General features: G+C 38.3%; 2 protein-coding genes, 1 long non-coding RNA gene and 1 other non-coding gene across 4 annotated transcripts in view; all 4 read right to left on the bottom strand.

Moving 5' to 3' along the window:
• The window catches only part of LOC100368169 (epididymis-specific alpha-mannosidase-like), a 103,550-nt gene extending 103,141 nt beyond the window's left edge, over positions 1 to 409 (bottom strand). Inside the window, exon 1 of the mRNA XM_085508137.1 lies at positions 218 to 409. Coding sequence (XP_085364263.1) covers positions 218 to 367 — 150 coding nt within the window. The 5' untranslated portion in view covers positions 368 to 409. The remainder of the gene's footprint in view (positions 1 to 217) is intronic.
• A 654-nt stretch (positions 410 to 1,063) lies between these two features.
• On the bottom strand, positions 1,064 to 2,032 carry LOC144346430 (uncharacterized). The gene is made up of 2 exons (XR_013419514.1): positions 1,920 to 2,032; positions 1,064 to 1,266 (listed from the first exon to the last, which is right to left on the bottom strand). It is a non-coding gene; the product is annotated as an uncharacterized LOC144346430 (long non-coding RNA).
• Positions 2,033 to 10,992: 8,960 nt separating this feature from the next.
• Positions 10,993 to 11,064, bottom strand: TRNAA-CGC (transfer RNA alanine (anticodon CGC)). Its single transcript has one exon. It is a non-coding gene; the product is annotated as a tRNA-Ala (tRNA).
• A 2,592-nt stretch (positions 11,065 to 13,656) lies between these two features.
• Positions 13,657 to 21,462, bottom strand: LOC100368019 (uncharacterized). Its single transcript, XM_006813459.3, has 3 exons — positions 21,253 to 21,462; positions 17,026 to 17,189; positions 13,657 to 16,468 (listed from the first exon to the last, which is right to left on the bottom strand). The coding sequence occupies exons 2-3, from the start codon at positions 17,164 to 17,166 to the stop codon at positions 13,898 to 13,900; spliced, it is 2,712 nt and encodes a 903-aa protein (XP_006813522.1). The 5' UTR covers positions 17,167 to 17,189; positions 21,253 to 21,462; the 3' UTR covers positions 13,657 to 13,897.

The raw sequence follows: 21,462 nt of genomic DNA, 5'->3' as shown, positions 1-21,462 counted from the left end.
AAAACGCAGCATTCAACACTGCATTTCTATTCGACTGTGATCACGTCACACTGGAACAGGGATATTCAAATGCAATCGACGATTTTTTTATTAAATTACACCTTAATTTCTAGTTAACAGCACACGATATCAGCCGGAACGCTATATTGTTACGAAATCACACTTCATCGAATGACGTCTTCAGATTTAAAAAGATCATGTCAAACTTAATACTTACATCTACTGTGTAGACCCATCCGACATCCATGTGGCTATGTGGAACCACAAATGCGTTAATTACACTTGACACTGAATCGCCGTTGCATAATGCATAAGGGACAACAACGAAATAACAAAGGACAGCGATGCCAATCGTGCGAGTCGCCATTGTTTTTAAAAACGAAGGACTAACCAAATCCTCCTACCCTGGGGGCGCTAATCCGATGCCTACCTCCTACCAGTCCTCGCGTGATCATAGGCCGGAAACACAGTCAAAGATAGGAATTTGTTTTCACTCTGTTTCTAAAACGTCACAAACCCGACATTATTTCTGGCCTTACCTCGAATTTATGTCGTGTGGCTTGAATCTATCAAACATTAACACGACCAGTTTTGCTTCCCTTGATTATGAAGCACACTGGTTTCTCGTCTTACAATTATGCTAATTTATATTTATTCGTATTTACACGATGGTAACATCGTGTTTATTACTGGCCTCTTTGTCATTATCGGAAGCTATTACTTATTTTACGCAACAATATTTTAGTTGTAGTACAGATGTTCTTGAATGTGTACACATGTTGTTTGTTACCTTCTCCATTAATATAGCAATATTCCTGTTGTTTACACAACACCTGTTGATTCTATCCCAAAACACACCTGTCCTCCCTTCTGTAGTTTCTGTTCAGTCCCTTATGTGTCTAAATGAACGAGTTTATCCAATCTTCATGTCAAGGAAAAATAGGTCTTGAGGCGTGGGCAAGTTTACCCAGTTCCCCTGTGGGGATGTGTTTTAGTGAGTATTGTGTTTCAAACGACTTGGGTCTAAATAAAGGTATGCAAAGAATCACGAGAAACACATAAATGTTTTGTTACAGTTTATTTTTTTCATTCGTCATTGATAACATTTTTAATGGTATTTCTGTTCAGAGGTTAAAGGTTAAGTGTTAAAGGTTAAAGGTGTTAATTATTCTGACGTGTTTACAACACTGTCTGCAAGTTACGTTGTCACTATTGAATGCCGCACTTTGCAACTTCCATTACTACTCGTACGTCTTCGGATAGCGCCTAGAAAAAAACAACAAATAACAAATATTAAGTCAAAAACTATTATTGTGAAAAAATGAATATTTAATAAAATATAATTAATAGTAACGTGTCAGTATGACATAGCAACAATGTTATTAATGACAATTACTGTAAAGGGGTTAATTATTCACTGGGTTTTAATTTGGCTTATTTCGCTGACTGGAAAAATGCGCTAAATTAAAACCCAGTGAATATGCAAAATTGTGCATAGAACACATTATCTAAATGATAAAATCGTGAATTTAAAACCCACTGAATATGCCTGAAATGGTAAATCAGTGAAATTTAAACCCAGTGAAAATTAGTCATTTTACAGTAATTAAATTACTGTCACGTGATGGTTACGGCACATAACACATTACGGTGATCCTGGTGTGACCATGACGTGACTATGACGTGACCATGTATGGAGTAGAAGGTAATTTTGTTCGAATAAACAACTTTGTTTGGTCGTGTAGTCGTTCTTCACTTAAAATGTAGTAACATTTCTAAAAAAATAACTACAGATCAAGACGGTATGGACGCTTTGAATATCCTTTGTGACGTGTCACTCATTTAATCGTAGAAACGCGTCGTTGCTAAATCTATTTTTCCCGTCTTGATTAAGTTATGAAGTTAATTCAGTTACTTACAAAAGTCTGCATTAATTCGTAGACGTTGTTAACTGTGTATATAGGTATCAATCCTTTATCTACTTGCGTGCTTTTCTTGTGATTCCGTGATATCCGTTCCTTTATCATTTGACCTACATAAAACAAAACGGTATATGAGATACAACAATATCAACACGTGGTGATGAAGATGGTAAGTCATTGTAACGTAACTTACCTCTTGAATTCAGAAAAACCCGAAATCTTTGGAAATATGATTGAGACATGTTGAATCGTATTAAAATAGACTATAGATTGTGAGATCTGATTAAAATAGACTGTGTAAACACAATGTTGGACACTTCTTTTATATCTTCACTTACAATCGATTGCCACGTCATAACGATTTGTCTGATACTAGTATTGTCTACGTCACAGCGATTATTATCGGACATTGTGCGCGTCATAATATGATGTGATGTTGTCTATGTCGCTTTCTTATTGTTGTCAAACTTAATAATGAGATATGATGTCGCAAATGTGTGGAAACAAGTATTCCATGGATTTCTCTGTAATTGTCTCCACTGACAAGCATATCGAATTATACTTGGAATTTACACGCACGCGCCTTCTCTCCGTGTACGCGGTGATTTTCCTTTGTACGGCAATCCGTAGTTGCGAAAAATGATAGTCGGTAATCGTAGTCTTTGTTAATTATTCGATATAACCAGACGTTACGAGCAATGTACCCCTTTTCAATGGACGGACTAAAGTGATGGACTACTGCCATTGTCCATGTATTATATTTATCGGTCTGAGCAACTTGAGTTTGTGATGCATTCTTCAGTGGCGGATGCAGAGGGGGTACCAGGGGGGCCATGCACCCCCCCAAAAAAAACGCATGACGATTCATATCATCTGGATTACGCATAGCTTCTTTGCGAACGATTCATATCATCTGGATTACGCATAGCTCCTCTGCGATTTTCGCTCCGTAATGTAAAGCGAAGCTCCCCCCCCCCCCCCCACCCAATACATTTTGCTGGATCCGCCACTGGCATTCTTCAATTTTACAACGCAGGTTGCAGGTGAAATTACCACGTTTTCTAAAATATAAAGTTTGGAATTCTATTTACAAATGAATTTGTCTGCCAGCTAGATTCTGATTTTTAACAAAGTGATCGCAAAACCAAATTGTCAACGCATTGATAGACCATGAGCTGGTACTGGTATCCTGTAATGGTGAACCCTCTTATTCCGCCCTCAGGAAATTTTGTAGACAATATTTTGTTTTGAAATCCTGGCTCTCGTTTGCCGTGATATCATGGTCACGTGACGGTCAAGGTCGTAACTGTCACGTGACTATGATTTAACCAGTGCCTGATTCAAAATATAGCCAAAGATGGATGATTTTTTTCACATAAAAATTCCCGAGAGTTTTCAAAATACAATCCAGAAATCTCAGAAATGTATCTATTTTCTATCTCAGATCCGTCCACCATTTTAAAATTAATTTATATTTATAGCTCCCGTGTGCATAACACAGTAAATATGCCTGTGTCTTAAAACTTGTTCTATTGAAGTCTCAAAATATAGTATTTCCATCAAAATGCGATTAGCCACATATTTACTAAAAGACTGACTGACGGGAAATGCAGTTACGCATATTAATGAGGTCACGTGAACATCAGTTAACCGGTGCAAATGTATCAACATTCAGGTTTTAACAAAAAAAGGGTGAGATAATGCTTTTGAGAATATTTCTTAATTAGTTTAATACTGAACGAAATTGTACTTCATATTGGCACACCGTCTGTCCATGTTTAATACTGAACGAAATTGTACTTCATATTGGCACACCGTCTGACCATTAGTTTAATACTGAACGAAATTGTACTTCATATTGGCACACCGTCTGTTCATGTTTAATACTGAACGAAATTGTACTTCATATTGGCACACCGTCTGTTCATGTTTAATACTGAACGAAATTGTACTTCATATTGGCACACCGTCTGACCATTAGTTTAATACTGAACGAAATTGTACTTCATATTGGCACACCGTCTGTTCATGTTTAATATTGAACGAAATTGTACTTCATATTGGCACACCGTCTGTTCATGTTTAATACTGAACGAAATTGTACTTCATATTGGCACACCGTCTGTTCATGTTTAATACTGAACGAAATTGTACTTCATATTGGCACACCGTCTGTCCATTAGTTTAATACTGAACGAAATTGTACTTCATATTGGCACACCGTCTGTTCATGTTTAATACTGAACGAAATTGTACTTCATATTGGCACACCGTCTGTCCATTCGTTTAATACTGAACGAAATTGTACTTCATATTGGCACACCGTCTGTCCATGGTTAATACTGAACGAAATTGTACTTCATATTGGCACACCGTCTGTTCATGTTTAATACTGAACGAAATTGTACTTCATATTGGCACACCGTCTGTCCATTAGTTTAATACTGAACGAAATTGTACTTCATATTGGCACACCGTCTGTCCATGTTTCAAGTGCCGTCCAACGTAAATTGGGTAAATCGAGTTATATTGTGTATACTTTACACATGGGGAAGGTGCGTGTCACACCAGACACACCTTACTTTCTGCCATGGTATTATTGAAATGTATGTTGGAAAATCTTAAATAAGCAAATAAAAGTATACTGATCTCTGATCGAAACAGGAGAAGGCTGACACGGGATTTCTCAGTCACACGGATTTCTGTATATATTGAAACATGACAGTGGAAAATAATTTCACATATTAGAATAATTCGCTAAAGTTGTCTAATTCTGATATATAGTGTTCCAGACATACGAACACATAACCCAATCACAGACTAATAACCAAGACCCCGTCTGTCCCCTGCTGCCAGTGGCGGTTGCAATTGGTTGGATTATCCCCGCATAACGACAGACCTCTATTCTTTTAAAAATGCAATATGGGGCCAGTTAGAACATGTCATTTTTAATACTGTTCAATACTGTACATTTATACAAACATCCGGGTTATCGTTGGTTAAAACAATGAAATTCTCTAATACGCATGCTCAACGGTTATTTTCTAAAGGACATTGTTGTTTGTCTTGTAAGCGCATTTTTTTTTAATTTTTATGATAAATCAACATGCAGCATTGATCAATTCAAAAATATATGTTTTCTTCCATATTGCATATTTAAATTATCCGGATTATGATGCTTTACAGGAGATTCGTTTCATAATCATGTTCATTTCAGACCACAACATTCCTAAACAATTCGAACAAATATCTGTTTCTATATTATAAAATTGAAATGCACAACGTTGCCGTTACTGTCGAGTAATTATCCACTCACGTTTCACCATCGGGTTTTGAGTTCATCACGCTTTTATCGACGCTTGAAAGCCCCATAGACTTCCACGGCGGCAAGTGTGACGAGACAGTCGGTAGCCGAGATATGGTCAACAAGATGCATAGGTACACGTCTGAAAATGTGATGAAACTGTTGCGTATCTTAAAGCGCGGTGGTCGTCACGCAGCGCGTGTTCGAATTTCATGTAAATAAACAATGTATTTTACACGCATTGTATACGTCGAGACATGGAAGGTACTAACGTTAGTACCTTCCATGGTCGAGATGAGTCCCATATCGAACAGGATGCGGCACGACGACTGCCGCTCTTTAACTTTGAACAACACGAATGTTGTCGGCGCGATTAAGTTCGACGTTGATGCTCGAGCGTTCAGTGGTGGTGTAAACACCCTCACTGCAGCTACCACGCCACTAAATTAATACTTTTACAGTACTTTCTGAGACATGATGTACTTACACACGAACACAACCATTTGGCCAAGTAATAACAGTATTGTATGATTATATAAAATATATCAGTGGAACATCGGAAGTCGTTTAGTGTGACATTTCAACCCATGACACATGAAATAACTCGCTATGGGATTCACCACGTGGATTCAACATGTAATCTTTCACGTATACATGTTTACACTGTGATCCTAGCGACTCGCTCCATGAATGTCCGCCCAATAAAAACACCTCGAACACTGTCACATGTTCCATTATATGGACCGTGACGCGCATATCTATGACAGTCACGTTATTGACATAGTATACATTTTATTTCTGACATCTGTACCTCTTTCTGTTGCCATACAATCAAAATGTAGTTTGGTTTCACCCACAATGCAACAAATAAACATGCAACCAGTCCCGCGTTTGGTCATTCTTATTGTGTCCGCGAAATACATCGATATTTTGGAGGAATTAATTTAATAATAAAATACTGTTGGTTAGTATATATAAGTTCAACATACAGTTTATAAAACGATTCGACATTACATGTGACCCTGTCCTCTGGCGTTTCATGTCGAAAACAATTAACCGTTCCATAAAAAGCAATATCTTTATTCATTCAAAAACGTATCTAATAAAAAAATGTATGTCATATTCTCGAAGTGTATTCCTGTGATAAACCTATTTTCTATTAAAATAATACAGTCTACAATATGCGCATTTTGTTAACAAAACAAACATGCTATTAAGTTTGATAGATTGTTGGCAGTTTTGGGTTTTTTTTAGGTAAACTTTTTAATTAATGAACCGTTAACGTTAGATACTACTTAAATATATACCGTGGTATCAAATTCGATAAAAAGATAAAATAATTATTCGGAACAGCAGCGAAGTATGAAAATGTCAAGTGGTAAATCGCAAAGATTATGGCAGTTTGTTGGTTCACTGGCAACAAATCCCGTGTTTTTGATATCTCACGAAAAATAAAACAAAGAATGGAACACGCCATTTTCCTACGGAATAATTTCATCATATACTGAGTTCACTGAACCTATTTTCATAACAACGCTGTGTTTAAAAATGAGCCCGTGAATTGAAAAATGTTGCTCGATGTTCTTCAGTAAAAAGCAGTGCGCCCTCATTTCTGGGGTGTTTGAAATTGACAATGTTACGTTTTGAACAAGCCTTGGTAAGCATCTGGTTTGTTTTTGGAATTGACAACTTTGGTTATCATGCTAGCAATGAAATAAAGCAATCTAGAAGTAAATTTGGTATGCGTTAAGTTTCGTTTTTGTTTTCTGAAAATTACAGTCAGTAAACTTTTGTTGGATTGTCGCGAAAGTGTGTTGACAGCGCAAAAACAAAGTTGTAGATGTCGAAAAAGTTAGTTGGAAAAGTTGCAAAAGCTATTTGGCAAGGCGAAAAATTTGATCTGCATGACGTGACATTGTTGCAAAATTAGCTGTAAAGTCGAAAAATGTGGTTGGAAATGTTGGTTGACAGAGGACAGATTGGTTAGAATGTCGCAAAAATGGTTGGCAAGGTAACAAGGTTAGTTTGGAAAACGATCTTTGGTTGCAGAAAACGGAAAGGAAAGCGGGAAAAGGTTGGTTGGAAAGTCGCGTATGTTGATTGACAGAACAACAAAGTTAGTTGGAAAGTCATTCATTGAAAACGTTGGTTGGAAAGTCGGAAAAGAGTGGTTAGACAGTCGTGAACATTGGTTGTAACGTCGATGTTGATTGGTTGGCGCGATTGCGGCTAATCTTATCGTAGACATCGAGTGAATAACGTCATGGTGTCTCAACATCCGTAAACAGTATCTGCACTCATTCGAACTTTCCCTTTTTCGAGTAAACACCAAAATGACGCCATGGCCAATTATTACTAGGGGTCCGCCCCCTCTACAAGACCCCCCCCCCCGCCCATTGTGACGCCGCCACTGCCTTGCTTATTAGGGCTGTCGATACGATTGCCGTACCTTCGTGCATTACGTAATTATCGTGAAAACCTCATAAGGCTACACCGATTTAATTTTATGGATGACATCCGCGCGCGCATTAGTTTTCGCCTGTTCTCAAAAAAAAAAAAAAAAAAATCTCCTACAACGAGTCTCCACAGATCGGTTTTCTGTCCGGAACTTGCCGACTCATATTGTCGCAAAGCGCCGACTTGTCGTAAAACTCGTTTTGGACTACCTCAAAACTTCGCTGGTTCCCGGCGTCCTTTGCGAATGGTAGGTAGGACGCAGGTCGTTGTGTCGTCACCGGAAGCGTCAATGGGACGCAGGTAACTTGTAATCGCCATATTGTTCCATTTGGGCCGGTTTTCCGCCATGCTCAAACATACTGCCTGCTTAGATTTACACATTTGAGATGTTTCTGACATTCCTCGCTGTTTCTGTGAAAATTTATAACAAAAGAAACAGTTTTTTATTCACCCAACTTTCGAAAGTAAAAGGAAACCCCTGAACTGCCACGAGCGTAAGCGCTGACGTCAGGTAACTAAGGGAAATAGAACAAGCAACGAGAAAGTGACGGACCAATCAGAATGCCGGATTCATTACTAGTTACCGGCCTCTTGTGGCTTAGTACGCCATGACACTTGAGGCGGGAACCAGCCAACCTCAAAACCAAACTCCGCACAGTTAGATGCGCGTTACGTAAAGCGCAAAGACCTATGGGAAAGAGATTGCCTCAAAACATGCAAATTTTGCCATAAATGATCCAACATGGCGACCACACCACCAAAATACGTGAGCATAAATGTTCAGAGGTGAAACGGAGGGATTGTTGTAGACTGGTACGCAATTGACATTGGCCAGGGAGACGTTTTTACAGCTATACGAGAGGTCGATATCGGCAAGCGAGTTTCGCCCAGACAACTTTGAGAACATATTGTCCAGAGTGGCTGTCCCGCGTTTCTTCTGCAATGTCGAGAGAAATGGGAGAGGAGTGGCGGTGTATGTTGGCCTAAAAGTCGGTCAGGCGACAAATCAGTTCGGTCACTTGCTTTGTCCGCATTGAAGTCCACAAAACTGCAACGAAAGCAGCAGAAGCTCCTTGGCCGAAGTCCCCTTACGTTGTGAAGAAAATTTTCTTCTTATTTTTTTTTCATTTTCTGATTCGGATAATTTGCTTGCACACACATTCAGTAATATTTTGATCATATGACGCATTTTCATCAAGATACATGTACATAATTTTCTGCATCCAAATTTTTGTTGACTCTCTGTTGGTGTTTTTTTTTTTTTCAATATCGAGCCTCTTATAATTTGTTACATAGTTGAAGTAGTTCTTGAGCATTTGTGTCTACACTTAGTCTATCTGAAGTGTCACTTTAAAAGCTGTAGTTTGAATGTCAAAGAAGTTAATTTCCAGGTTGCTGTTGACAAACTTATTGTTCATTTTTAATTTTTTTTTTTTCAATACAACACCGTAGTAAGTTTTTCTTTATTATTGAGTTGATGTATATGCCTTTGGCAAAGCTAACATCTGCCTTACCCTATTGCCTTTTCAAAACCAAAGGTGATGATACCTGTGACAGTAATAATACAGTACGAAATGTGTACATCAGCATGTGCCTCCTACAAATAAAGACTTGTTGTTTTTTTGATACACTGTGGTTAAATTCGTAATAATAGCTCCGTAGTCCTGTGGTTTTAGCAGCATTTTTTTGGCCGATTTTTTTTTTCGCCCTCTCGCATTAGTTTTGGGGTCTTCAGAGGATGTCATCCATAAAATTAAATCAGTGTGGCCTAACGTAGTATAATATAGACCGGGTCACTCAGGGTTGTTATCTCTCATTAGATAATACTACAAGCTGGAAATAGATGTATACTAATGTTATCACAAAAATCCCAGAAAATATGCTTTAAAGCATTATGACATTACATCAACCTCTACACATCGGTCGATTTGATTGTCGTACTGCTCTCGTTAACTCTGGTATTCTCCTAATAACCTCATAATATAATAATATAATTATTTGAAAATACGACATTTTCACGGAATTAAGGAACGAGGCAGCAGGCATTGCATTGTGGGAAAAACAAACGAAGATCGGCGCTGCATATCCTTCCATTGCACTGTGGGTTGCCATTTAAATCGGTCACTGAGTTTCAATCCCTGGCTACTTCCGTTACCATGATGCATTGGACACTAATTAAAGTCATAATGAGAGGCATGAGTATATTAACTGAAACATTAGTCAGACCTGTACCGTAACCCCCATGACCCCCACAGTGTACATTCTCTAACATATGTTCCCTTTTAACGTTTATTAATATAATAACCTGTCAATCGATAAAACGAGGTTATGAATTAATTATCGATACATACCCGTGACGTAGGTATTGTTCCTGGACGTATGGTTAACCTGTAATATATATTTGTTTAATATAGAATCCACATTACAGTATAACTTCTAGCCACTGTCAAAAATAACCTTGGAGAATTTAATAAATAAAAAAACTCCGACAGCTATGATGTTGTCATGGAAACAGAGTTGTACATGTGTATTTCATTTCCAGATATTATTCATAAACGTAACGTAACTTTCTTTCTTTCACGTAAACTACCAATCTGCATATACGAAAACCGTCGACATGGACAGAAATATAATGAGTTTTACGTTTGTTGTGTAAGTGCAATTATTTGACATATTTGGTAAATTAGGGTATGTACGGATTGGCTGTAACCCACAGACAAGATAATAATTCTTAAATAATCGTTCCCGAACACGGTGGTAGCGGTGATCGTCCCGCGGTATAAGTTGGGACCAACATAAAACATGATCAGTCACGGTGGCGGCGGCACCGAGAGGGGCAGAGGGGCCTCAAAAAATGTTGGAGGCGTCGCCCACCTAAAAATTAACTTTGAAGCTGAAACCCTTTGTGTCAGCAAAATTTGCCCCTCAAAATGTAGGAAATAGCGTTTCAGAAGGTCTAGATTTTAAATTTGTTTAGGGGGCAGCATGCCCCGGACCCCCTAGTAAGGTGATGGTGAGCAGACCCCCCTCGCCATGCACAGTAGCACTTCTATGAGATTGACGTACTAGAATGAATGGGTTCAATTATCAGTGTTCACTGATGACATCATTGACTGGCCCTCTAGAGGCGAAATGACGCCAAGCAAAGTGGTCGTTTGTGTCTGCTTCACAGCCCGTTTTATACCCGATATTTAGGGCATTTCGCAGCACATACAAGTTGTTTTTATCGACAGTATTCATTCATAGATCTAAAATTCCATGTACGGAGTGTCAAAAGCCAGACCTCTGCTCCCCTTTAACCAAAATCAGTTGAGATGTCGGGGATTGAACCCGAGGCCTCTCACACGCGAAGCGAGCTCTCTACCACTGAGCTACACCCCCTTGCCGAACGATCTCTTTCAAACAAATTTTCGGTGATTCTCTTTTTGTTTTGTGTGTATTGTAGTTAGTATGATGACGTAACGGGTGAAATTTACTGAAATTGACAATGAATCATATGCAAATGAGCACATACAACGACAATAGACGTTAGAGAACGTTGTCGTGTGTAGTTATCAATGTAGAGGAATAGATTGAAATACGAGAATAATAGTCAATGTAATAAGATTGAATTTCAAATAGACAAGTCTTGATGGGGTATCAAGTCTTCAGTTTTGAGAGGACAGCTGAACAAAAAATCAATAAAACGCGTTTTTCAAGCTTTGCAAATATAAATAAATTCTTGTCTGAAATGAAAGGAAGATATTGTTTTCTAAAGAAGAGAAAATTTGTGTTTTACGGTTGTTTCGGAAGTTGGCACGTCATTTATTTCAGTTTTGATAGGACAGCTGAACAAAAAATCAATAAAACGCGTTTTTCAAGCTTTGCAAATTACAAAAATAAATTCTTGTCTGAAAAGGAGGATATAGTTTTTTAAAGAAGAAATTTGTGTTTTACGGTTGTTTCGGAAGTTGGCACGTCATTTATATGCGCACATAACGTGTACATGACATACAGTGGCAGTGGCGCCTTCCCCCGAAAAATGTTGGAGCGCGTAGTTTCAGAGGGTCGAGATTTCATTTTTTTTTCCGCCTCTGATGATGCGTCGTGACCATCTGTTAAGTAAAGGTTACATTACAGTGTGTAACCTTAATATGGCTGCCTTTATCAAATCCGACTGGTGTAGGTCTCATGTGATGCAGACTTAACATCGAATATTTTAGAAACCACGAATGACAGAGCAGTTCTACGAATGTAATAATTTTTCTGATTAGTGATATTATTTTGACATTTTCAATTACAATTCAATTTTAAACAATGTAAACAAATATGGGTGTGTGGATGGGTAGTGCAGTCGGAGTCTAGTAGTATGAAACCACTAAAGTCCATAAAATAAAACACTCCCAATTCAGTATAAATATGTTGACTTTATGATTTTAGTAACAAGTTATGTAGAAATACAAAGGTCAGTTTTAAAATATATATACATATAGGTCATACAGTTAGATATAAATATTGGTATCGCAATGATTTATCAAGTAAAATATTGCCTTCTTACTCAGAGAATGTCTTACAGGGCTTCAAAAATCGTTTACAAATATGGCTTAGATGCAGAAAACATGAAGTCCTAAAAACACCGACAAATACACACTCAATCATGCAGTAAAACCATGTGTTATAGTAATTAATCGAATGACTTGAATAAGAAATAAAAATCCAAGATAGACCTGACGTGTGCACTGACGACATCGACAGCTTGATGTGGTCAATTTAAGTTATATTACGTAATAGACACGCACACTGACATAATTTTGAATCAAGACATCTTTGTCACGTGGGCACACATAATTGCCTTTAGGGGTTTATCATTCTCAAGGCGAAGGTACAATTGAAAAGAATGTACAGGAAAAATAACAAATATAACAGAAAAAAAACTACACGCATAATCCTTAGGGAAAATATGTCACACATGGTTGAAATAAAAAAATACACCAAATTCATCATGGGGAAAAAAGGAATCAGTACGAAACTGGGTAAAGGAAAGAATATTTTGCACAATTATTCTGCCATCGCCCCCATACGGCATTTCTAATGGCCCGTCCCTTATTTTGCAAAACAACTTGTTACAAAAGATGTCATGCATTGTAGATGACATACGACACCAGAAAAAAAACAAAATAATATTACATTTTTTAGATAAAGTGATCGTCTACGTATTGCGGGGGAGACCAAAAAGGAGACGCAACGCACATGAGGTCAATGCCGGGATCCGATATGAAACGTTGTAGTCATCGATCCGTGTTGCTGCAAACAACTTCCAAATTACACTCCCCAATTTAACCCATTCTTATCTGTACAATACCAGGGAATGTGTTATGATGCGGGTAATTCCCTCTGATGTGACCTCATGTGACCTCCACAGTATAACGCGGTCCGAAATTAACTTTACACGTACACAGTAAACATATATTTCATTAACCTGCTTTGGAGACAATTTAAAACAGTTAAAAAAATAAAAATGTTTAGAATCGAACTTCAGCTTTACATATAGATCAGCTGAATAATTAGTGAAGCCTTAATGCCGCTCTCCGATGAACGTTATCAACGTATGACTTAACAGGGAATTTGCATACCAGTATATTGAGCGGTGACCTTTCCTGACAGAGTTTAAAAAATGAGATGTTACAATGGACACAATATGGCTTAAAATTTAAAAGCTCGACAGGGAGAGACTACTGGCTTGTAAACCAGCGAGTAGATAGCACTGTCTGTTTTATCACCTACCGCCCAGCATAATTGGTAGCGCTCTCAGCACACATGGTGCGCGGTAACATGTGGTATATGCTCGGCTCCTACAATTAATCTCCCACGCGATATTACGCTTCAATGATATGGTTGTTTTGAATTGAAAGCAGCATCGTATTAAAACGCAACGATATAGGGTTTTGTAAGAAACTCGCGGCTCCAGACGCACAAAAATAATAAAAACTTGCATTACATTATGAATATAATATACTGAAGTAGAAAGCGTCATAGTTTATATTCATATATATATACATTAGCACACAGTTAAATACTGCGTTGTGTTGTTTCATTAACACGTGACCAATGCCAGACAACAAATATGGTATCGAGTTGGATTATTAGTCTGTTCAATTGTTAAATATATTGACGATTGTGTTTAATTTAATACGCCATTGGTTTTGGTAACTGGGGGTACACCCGCGTTTAGTCCTTAGTCCAGCAAATGCCTGACATCCCAGTATCGGAAAATCTTTATGTTGTTGTTACCGCTGTCGGAGACTACGATGTAACCTTCGGGCGATATCGAAACACCTTCGGGTCGCTCGATGCGATCTTCTTCGTCGCCGATACACATTTTGTGGACGCCGTCGTTGCCGTACATTACAACGCGATTACACTTGTAGTCAGCCACGAATACGTTGTTGTAAGAATCTACGGCGACGCCACTGATTTCTCGAAAATGTTGCGTACTGCCGATCTGAAATAGGAACTTTCCTTCGGGGTTAAGCACTTGTACACGTCGGCCGTGGTATTCCGCCACCACGACGGCGTCCCGTTGGTTGATGGCGATATAGCATGGGTATCGAAATTCGGAAGGACCGGTGCCATGGCGACCAATTCTCCCTATACATTTTCCGTTTTCATCATAGAGTGCCAAACAGTTGGACATACAATAGGATACGTATATGATGCCTTTACTGTTTATTGCCACGCCCCATGGGCCTTTCAGTCCACTCTCCCCAAATTCTTTGACAAGTTTACCACCCATAGTAACTTTATAGAGTTTTTCTGTGGTGAAATCACTCACTATAAAATGCTTGTTGTCAGGGGTAACGGCCACATCGCCAGGATCGAACCGGTCACGAGAGAAAAGCCTTCTTCCTAGCCCATCGGGACTCCATTTTGCCTTATATTTACAGTCCCATCCAAATATCTGAACGCGGTGGTTACCGGCATCACATATCACAATGTCACTGGCTGATGAAACAGATATTCCATGAGGTCGCCTCAGTCTCCCCAAACGAGTCCCTTTCCTGCCGAACTCGAAAATTAATTCAGCCTTACCCATGTGCTTCGATTTTTTGGCACCCACAGGTGATCCGTTAGCAGATCCGTTAGCAGCGACGTTTTGTAATACTTGTTGAGTTGATGCCACACTAGCAGCGCTCCATGTTCTCCCTCTGATCATACTACGGGGAACAGCAACTGCACTAGATGCCCGACTAGACACGCTTCCGTCGGCAACTCTTTGTTGCTGCATTTGTCGCACCATCTGCTCGGTTAAAACCACTCCTGACTGTTGCGGGCGCACGTCGTGTTGCCCTGACTTCGTGTGCGGGCGCTGTGACTGTTGGTGGTTAACAGGTGGTTTTGCGTGGCCATTTGTTTCGGATGAATCAACCACAGTAATAACTTCCATGGTTTCCTTGTTGCTATGAAGATTCTTTTGTTGTTTCGTCGCCATCTCCTTCTTTTTCACATACATATTTCCGCCGTGACGCCTTTCTTCGCCTGTGTTGTTTATTTGTACCTGCACCTCTATATGCCTAGGTTTTTCTTCCGCCGGAAGTTCAATCTTCTCCATTTCATGCTTTATTGGGCACGGAATAATAACTTCCGGTACAACATCTGGCTTGTTTGCAGCCTCTTCGCTGATTGTTGGAGGAACGATAACACTTTTCTCTTCAATTTCTGTGACTTTGCTGACCCCCGATTCTGTAACAACAACTTTATTTTCGATACTGACTTCGCGGTTTTCAATTTCCGGCACCACAATAACTTTCTCTACATCTTTTGTGACATTTACATTTTCAGATTTTGAAACTGATGTAATGTTATCATTTTTGTTCTCTTTCACTTCGATAATGACTTCTGGAATTTTAACAGTTATATCAATGTCGTCTTTAACGAATACCTCCTCCTTCAAATTCGCTTTTGCAACCATGTCTATTTCCCCATCTTTTTCCTCTTGAATTTCAACTTCCGGTTCCGGCATCGGAACAACTTTCTTTTCTCTATTAACGGCGTTTCCTTCTTTTATTTGTAGAATATTCGTCACATTCTCCATTTTAACCGGATCTTTTTCAATAATAATGACTTCTTTCGCCTTCACTTCGTTATGAGGAGTGTATTTACGTTGTTCAACTTCTTTCTGAACTTCTTTTTTTATCTCCTCCTCCTCGACATGTTTTGCCCGCTCTGTCACAACTGGCAATGCGACTGACGTGTCGATATCCTTTTCATCTCCGTGCCGATTCTCAATCTCTTTGTTTTCCAATTTTTCTTCCCGTACATTTTTTTCCTTGTCATCTGTAACTGTTGCTAACGTTACGTCAACATCCGCACCCAAAACTGTGATATTAACTTCATTATTTCGTACCTCCAACCCAACCTGAGTGCCGTTCACTAACACTGTATCATTCTCTTTTATTTGTGTCTCTTCTTTGGTATCTTTTTTCACAATAACAGCCGACGTAGCCGCCTGAGTACTTTTCTTTTCCTCACGTTTCTTATTTTTCTCCTCTGCCTTTAATTTGGCTCTTTTCGCCTTCTCTTTTGACTTCTCTTCCTTTTCCCTTTCTTTTGCTTTACTTTTATCTACCTCAATTTCCTTCTTTTTCTTGAAACGACTCTCTTTCTTGATTTGCAATTTTTGGTCGTCATTTTTTGCTTGATTGTTGACTTCTGTAACTGTTTCTTCTTTTTGTTCAGTGGTTGGAATAAATATTTCGTCTGGTGAAAATGTACGATATTTTGGTTGGTCATCGACATTCTCGTCACCCTGCATTGAAATACACAAATGCCATTTATTAGATACCATATTATAATATTTGTAATGAATTCTCAATGCATATATCAATAAAAAGCTATATGTCGGATTCTATTGCGGAATCTTATTTTAAGGTAGAATACAACTCGTTGTTGTACATGTGTGCATACAACGGAAATCGATTCAACTCGACAGTTCAGCGTGAGTAACAAACAACCTTTGGTGTTCGCTGATTGATCCAAACGATAAACAGTCTCACAATCCAATTGTCGAACTGCACTGATTTTCGCTGTATTTTAACGCATATATAACAGTGACAATATTTTGTTTCAAAATCTGTCTACAATCATTCGTTTTAGTGTCAGTAGTTTCCAGTAAAATGTGATCTAACGGCCTTGGTTCCAAGAAAGCAGCTGTCGTATGGCTAACTTGAAAACATTGCCGTTGAGGGTAGTATGCTAACCATGGTACATGTATTTGAGTAAATTGTCATAATATTACAATTAATGTCTAATGTTCAAAGTCAACAATACTAATTCATAATCAATAAACAAACAATTGGCACTGACCTGAAATGAGTAAATACGGACGCTGCCTTTGAATTTGAAGTTTTTTAAGAATGCGGATGTAAAATCCTCGTCCCCGGCAACGATTCCGGCATCTGTACTGCTGCTTCCAACTACGACAGTACGACTCGTGACCTTTGACATTTCGTCACTCAGCTGGCCTGTTCCTGAAATGATAAAGAAATGAAGCTGTAAAACGTGTTACGTCATTGTAGCGTCTCTGTGACGTATGAAGACGCTGATATATAGTGCGAATACTCTGTCAGCAAAAACAATACTTGTGTCACGTGTATGCAATGATGACTATTCATGTGTATTATTAAGTAACCATATTTCAAAACGTCAAAACAAAACATTCATTTGCACACATTTAAATGTGTTTGGGGCTCAGGGTGTGTCACGCTATTACAAACATTTGCGCCCACGAGAAAAAACTTTTTAAACAGATGCTGAATATGTACCATGGGAGGCTGTGGGGGAAAATTGCATGAGTGTTTCACCAGTAGTCGCACCTTTTCCATGTTGATAAAATACAAAAATGAATATCTTCTTCAGTAAATTTTGCAAAAAAAAATGTATACCCATTCACGGAATAGACCTCCTTTCTGTCATTTTATTTTGTTCTTATGGCGGACCACTTCTATTACTGAAGCTAAACAGTCACTTTTGAAAATTACTGACTTAAAAAATGTACTCCATCATAATTTTACCTGTTCAAAAAATTACCCTCTGGATATGCATTCATTCTTTTCAGACTATCGATGACCTAAGATGATCTTTCATAAAGTACATCCGTTTCCCGTTCCATGCGATCAATCACAATACGAACCTAATTTACATACTGAAATCCAAGTGTTACGTGAAGCGAATGACAGCATAGCCCACTGACGGCAAGATGTGCAACGGCGTCAATATTCACATGACTGTAATACGGAAGTAATTTGATCGTAATTGCACATGCGCAATATGAGCGTGTATACAAATTGACCACATTAATGATCGACATTTGATATTCCAGGTCATATTTCACATTAAATATAATCGTCTACCGTATATATGAATGAGTAGTAATTACCGCTGAACAAGCTTCCCCATTCGTACACTTGTGTATTTTATTTGCACGTACTCACGTTTTTCATAAATGAAACGAACCATATGATTGAAATTGGTGGTTTTGTAATGTTTAAATAGTATGGACGAGTCACTGCACACGTCCTGTCCAGTCCACACCTTCTTGCGTGTCAGTGAGTCATGGTCGTCAAAACATTAGTAGTCCAGTCACGATTTCACTCATTCAATTCAGAGACTATTTCTCTTTCTTGGGGCATTCGTTTTGTAACTATTGTACAAATGAGTTATACCGATCTCAACTTTAATCATACAACCTACGGGCAACTAAAGAAATAAACACCGCTGAACTAGATGGCTTCATTTAATGTCAGCTACGTGATAGAGTGATCAGACAGCAAATCGACGACTACCGTCACCACATGTGTCCCACAGTTTAGCCACTACGTGTATTTGTTTACTAATGTAAATATCGCTGTGAAATACTTTTTATTCGGTGATTTCACTTTCTCGTTCATTTGCTACATGACATGAGTGCTGATAAAAACTAACGCGCTACGTGAACCGGTGCAGGAAGACTTCCCAACGTAACCCTACCTCTGACCCAAACTTTAATCCGACTCCTACCCTATATTGCTCCCTTAAATTAATTGTATACGCCCCTCTATCCGCCTATAGTTATCTGGAGGGGCATATGCAACTCAATTAGGTGGTGTTAGGGTAAGGGGGTGAATTAGAATTACATGCAAATCCAATAGGTGCTAAATACACTCGGGTATAGTGGGTTTATTGCAAGAATAATTGTTAAACCGTGTTTTACCATTGTCAATTTCATTTTCACATTTAGTCGTGTCTAGAATAATTTCACTCGTACATTCATGGTCAATCGTTGATTTAAATTATTCGAAGAGACGCAAACATTTCAGACTTAAGCGAACAAATGCGTTCCGCCAAATAAATTTGAAAATGTTAAAGACTTCAAATTGTTACCGTCACGTAATTTAATCTGTTTGCAATGAGTGGGGTTTCGAATTCAGATAAAGTTACTATAACGATGTGTCAAATCGCATTCCCATTGTACTGACTTACTTACAAACACAAAGAACGTGGGCCCAATAAAGCCTCGTACTGGTTTCAAAAACTATTCACACAAAAATCGCATTGTATACAGTCATGTAAAAGTACAAGAGCCGGGTTGATAAGGCAGCGTGTATGCGTTATGGACGCTAGGAGCTAAACAAGAGTTGCCATCAACCACAAAGACACCACTATAGGGGACAAACACCTGGTCAAATACGTCAGGAAAATCTTAGACAGTTGAAAAATGAGAAATAACGATCTTATTTTCAATTTAAGTAAACACTGCTTAATTCTGGGTAATGATATTCAACAGGTGGTTTGTAGACAGACACGTTTTTGTATTGCGTTCTTAACATATTGAATTACTTCGTTTTCATTTCTGCATTATACATGATTACGCAATTACTTCTGTTTTGCATAGAATTTAACTCCTGTTTCAGGTATTTGAAGTCCTGTATTTCTCTCATATTACCAGTATATATGCATTGGGAGGTTTAACATCGTCACATGTGACATGGTGATTGTGATTACCCGCTTTCCATAATTAATATTACATCGACAAATTAATCAAAAATACATTGTGACGTAATTAAAGAAACCATAAAAAGAGAGTACTGTAAAATACTTTAATTTCACTTGGAATTACTTTTCGCTGAAGGAATGGTTCAGTTAAAATATAATCTAGAAAATATACCTGTTTTCCTATATTTCACATTTAACTCGTCAAAAATAAGTGAAAATAAACTCCATACAAAACACCCAAAAAGCCTTTTAAGTGAAAATTAATTCCAGCTAAAATAAAGTATTTTAAAGTTACAGTTTTTAAAACGTCACCCATAGAACCTGTTGTACGATATGTGCGTCATGCAAGTTAATTAGGTATGTAAATTGGAATGGGCAACGGAGATGAATGCATTGTGATCTTAATTTAATTTGCATAACTACTAATTTGTTTGTTACCGCGGTCTGACATTGCCGCCCATTAGCAGCAATAATTGTAAGTCCAAATATGCTGCCATCAGTGAAATATCGGTAATATATTGATTAAATCGACAATCAATACTAATCATTATAAAAGAACAATATCCTGATACTATTAGAGTCGTGAATATATACAAATCTGTTCAAATTAGACTTGAATTTGAAAAGATGGTCCAAGTTGTGATGCATTCTTGGTTTCTGTCCGTCATGATGATATTTTACGAGGGGCGATTGTTGGAATGGGAACAAAGTTTAGAGAGCTAACCAAGTGGAAATATGTATATAAAGAGAAAGAATGTTTTAACAATGGCGGTACACATTTAATTGGAGATCTCCGTCAACTCGCGTAGTACAAGGAACGTCGACCTCGTAGGAGAGATTATAACGTGTGTATAGCCTTGTCTTCGCGTCATAATTGTTAGTGACCTAATCTGTACGCCATAAGTGTTAGGTAAAAGTGAATTTGCACGTATCACTCTGTGCTCTGCTTGTTAGACATCGGTAGCTACCGAGAAGTAAAACCGGTAATGCCATAAAATACATGGACAGAAATGGTTATTTGACGCTGTTCACTGGCTATTCGCCGTTCTGTTTGTGACGTGTGTGAACACCTTTATTATATCACATTCTCGTCTTTCCATAGACGAATCGATGTCAAAATTGACACCGATATTTGAAACAGAAACATTTCGCTTTCTTTGCCCTTCTGATGTGTAATTTAAGACAAATATTGACAAAACGAGTACGACGATTACAAAGCGTCAACTGTCCTAATTGCATAAAATAATGAATCGTATATTAAACAGTCCCAAAATAACTTTTATTATGCCGATCGAATAAGTGCATGGTCTGCAATTGACGTTTTAAAAAGAGCGACATACTGACATTTTACAAAACAAAAACCTATTAAGCTCGTTATGACATAATAACCAAATATCCAAAATACGACATCCATTGTAAGTTGGTGAGACTCACAATGGGGTTAAACAAAAATGATTCTACTAACAAGAAGGATCGAAAAGCTGTATACTGCTCTATGGTGTATATATGTAGTACAGACTCAGAATCCTTCGAACAAACTGGGCGTTAATGGCTTCTTACCTTGTCAAGTTATAGTACGTGCCTTTCAGCGTCTTCCTATCGATTGGGCTTCTTCGTATTGTGTCCTCGGCTCAGATAACTATCCCCAAATTGACTAAGGACTTGGTTGTTTCACGACCTTGATCAAAATGTACTCGACAGGAGTTTCTCACTACGCAATGTCCGCGATCTCTAAGGGGTCACCCAGCTTTCTAAAGGCGTAGTCCGTCA

This window comes from Saccoglossus kowalevskii, chromosome 14, assembly GCF_978046115.1.
Source record: "Saccoglossus kowalevskii chromosome 14, keSacKowa6.1, whole genome shotgun sequence".
Classification (NCBI taxonomy): domain Eukaryota; kingdom Metazoa; phylum Hemichordata; class Enteropneusta; family Harrimaniidae; genus Saccoglossus; species Saccoglossus kowalevskii.
The sequence above is the reverse complement of the archived record's forward strand: the minus strand, read 5'-3'. Positions and strand labels throughout refer to the sequence as shown.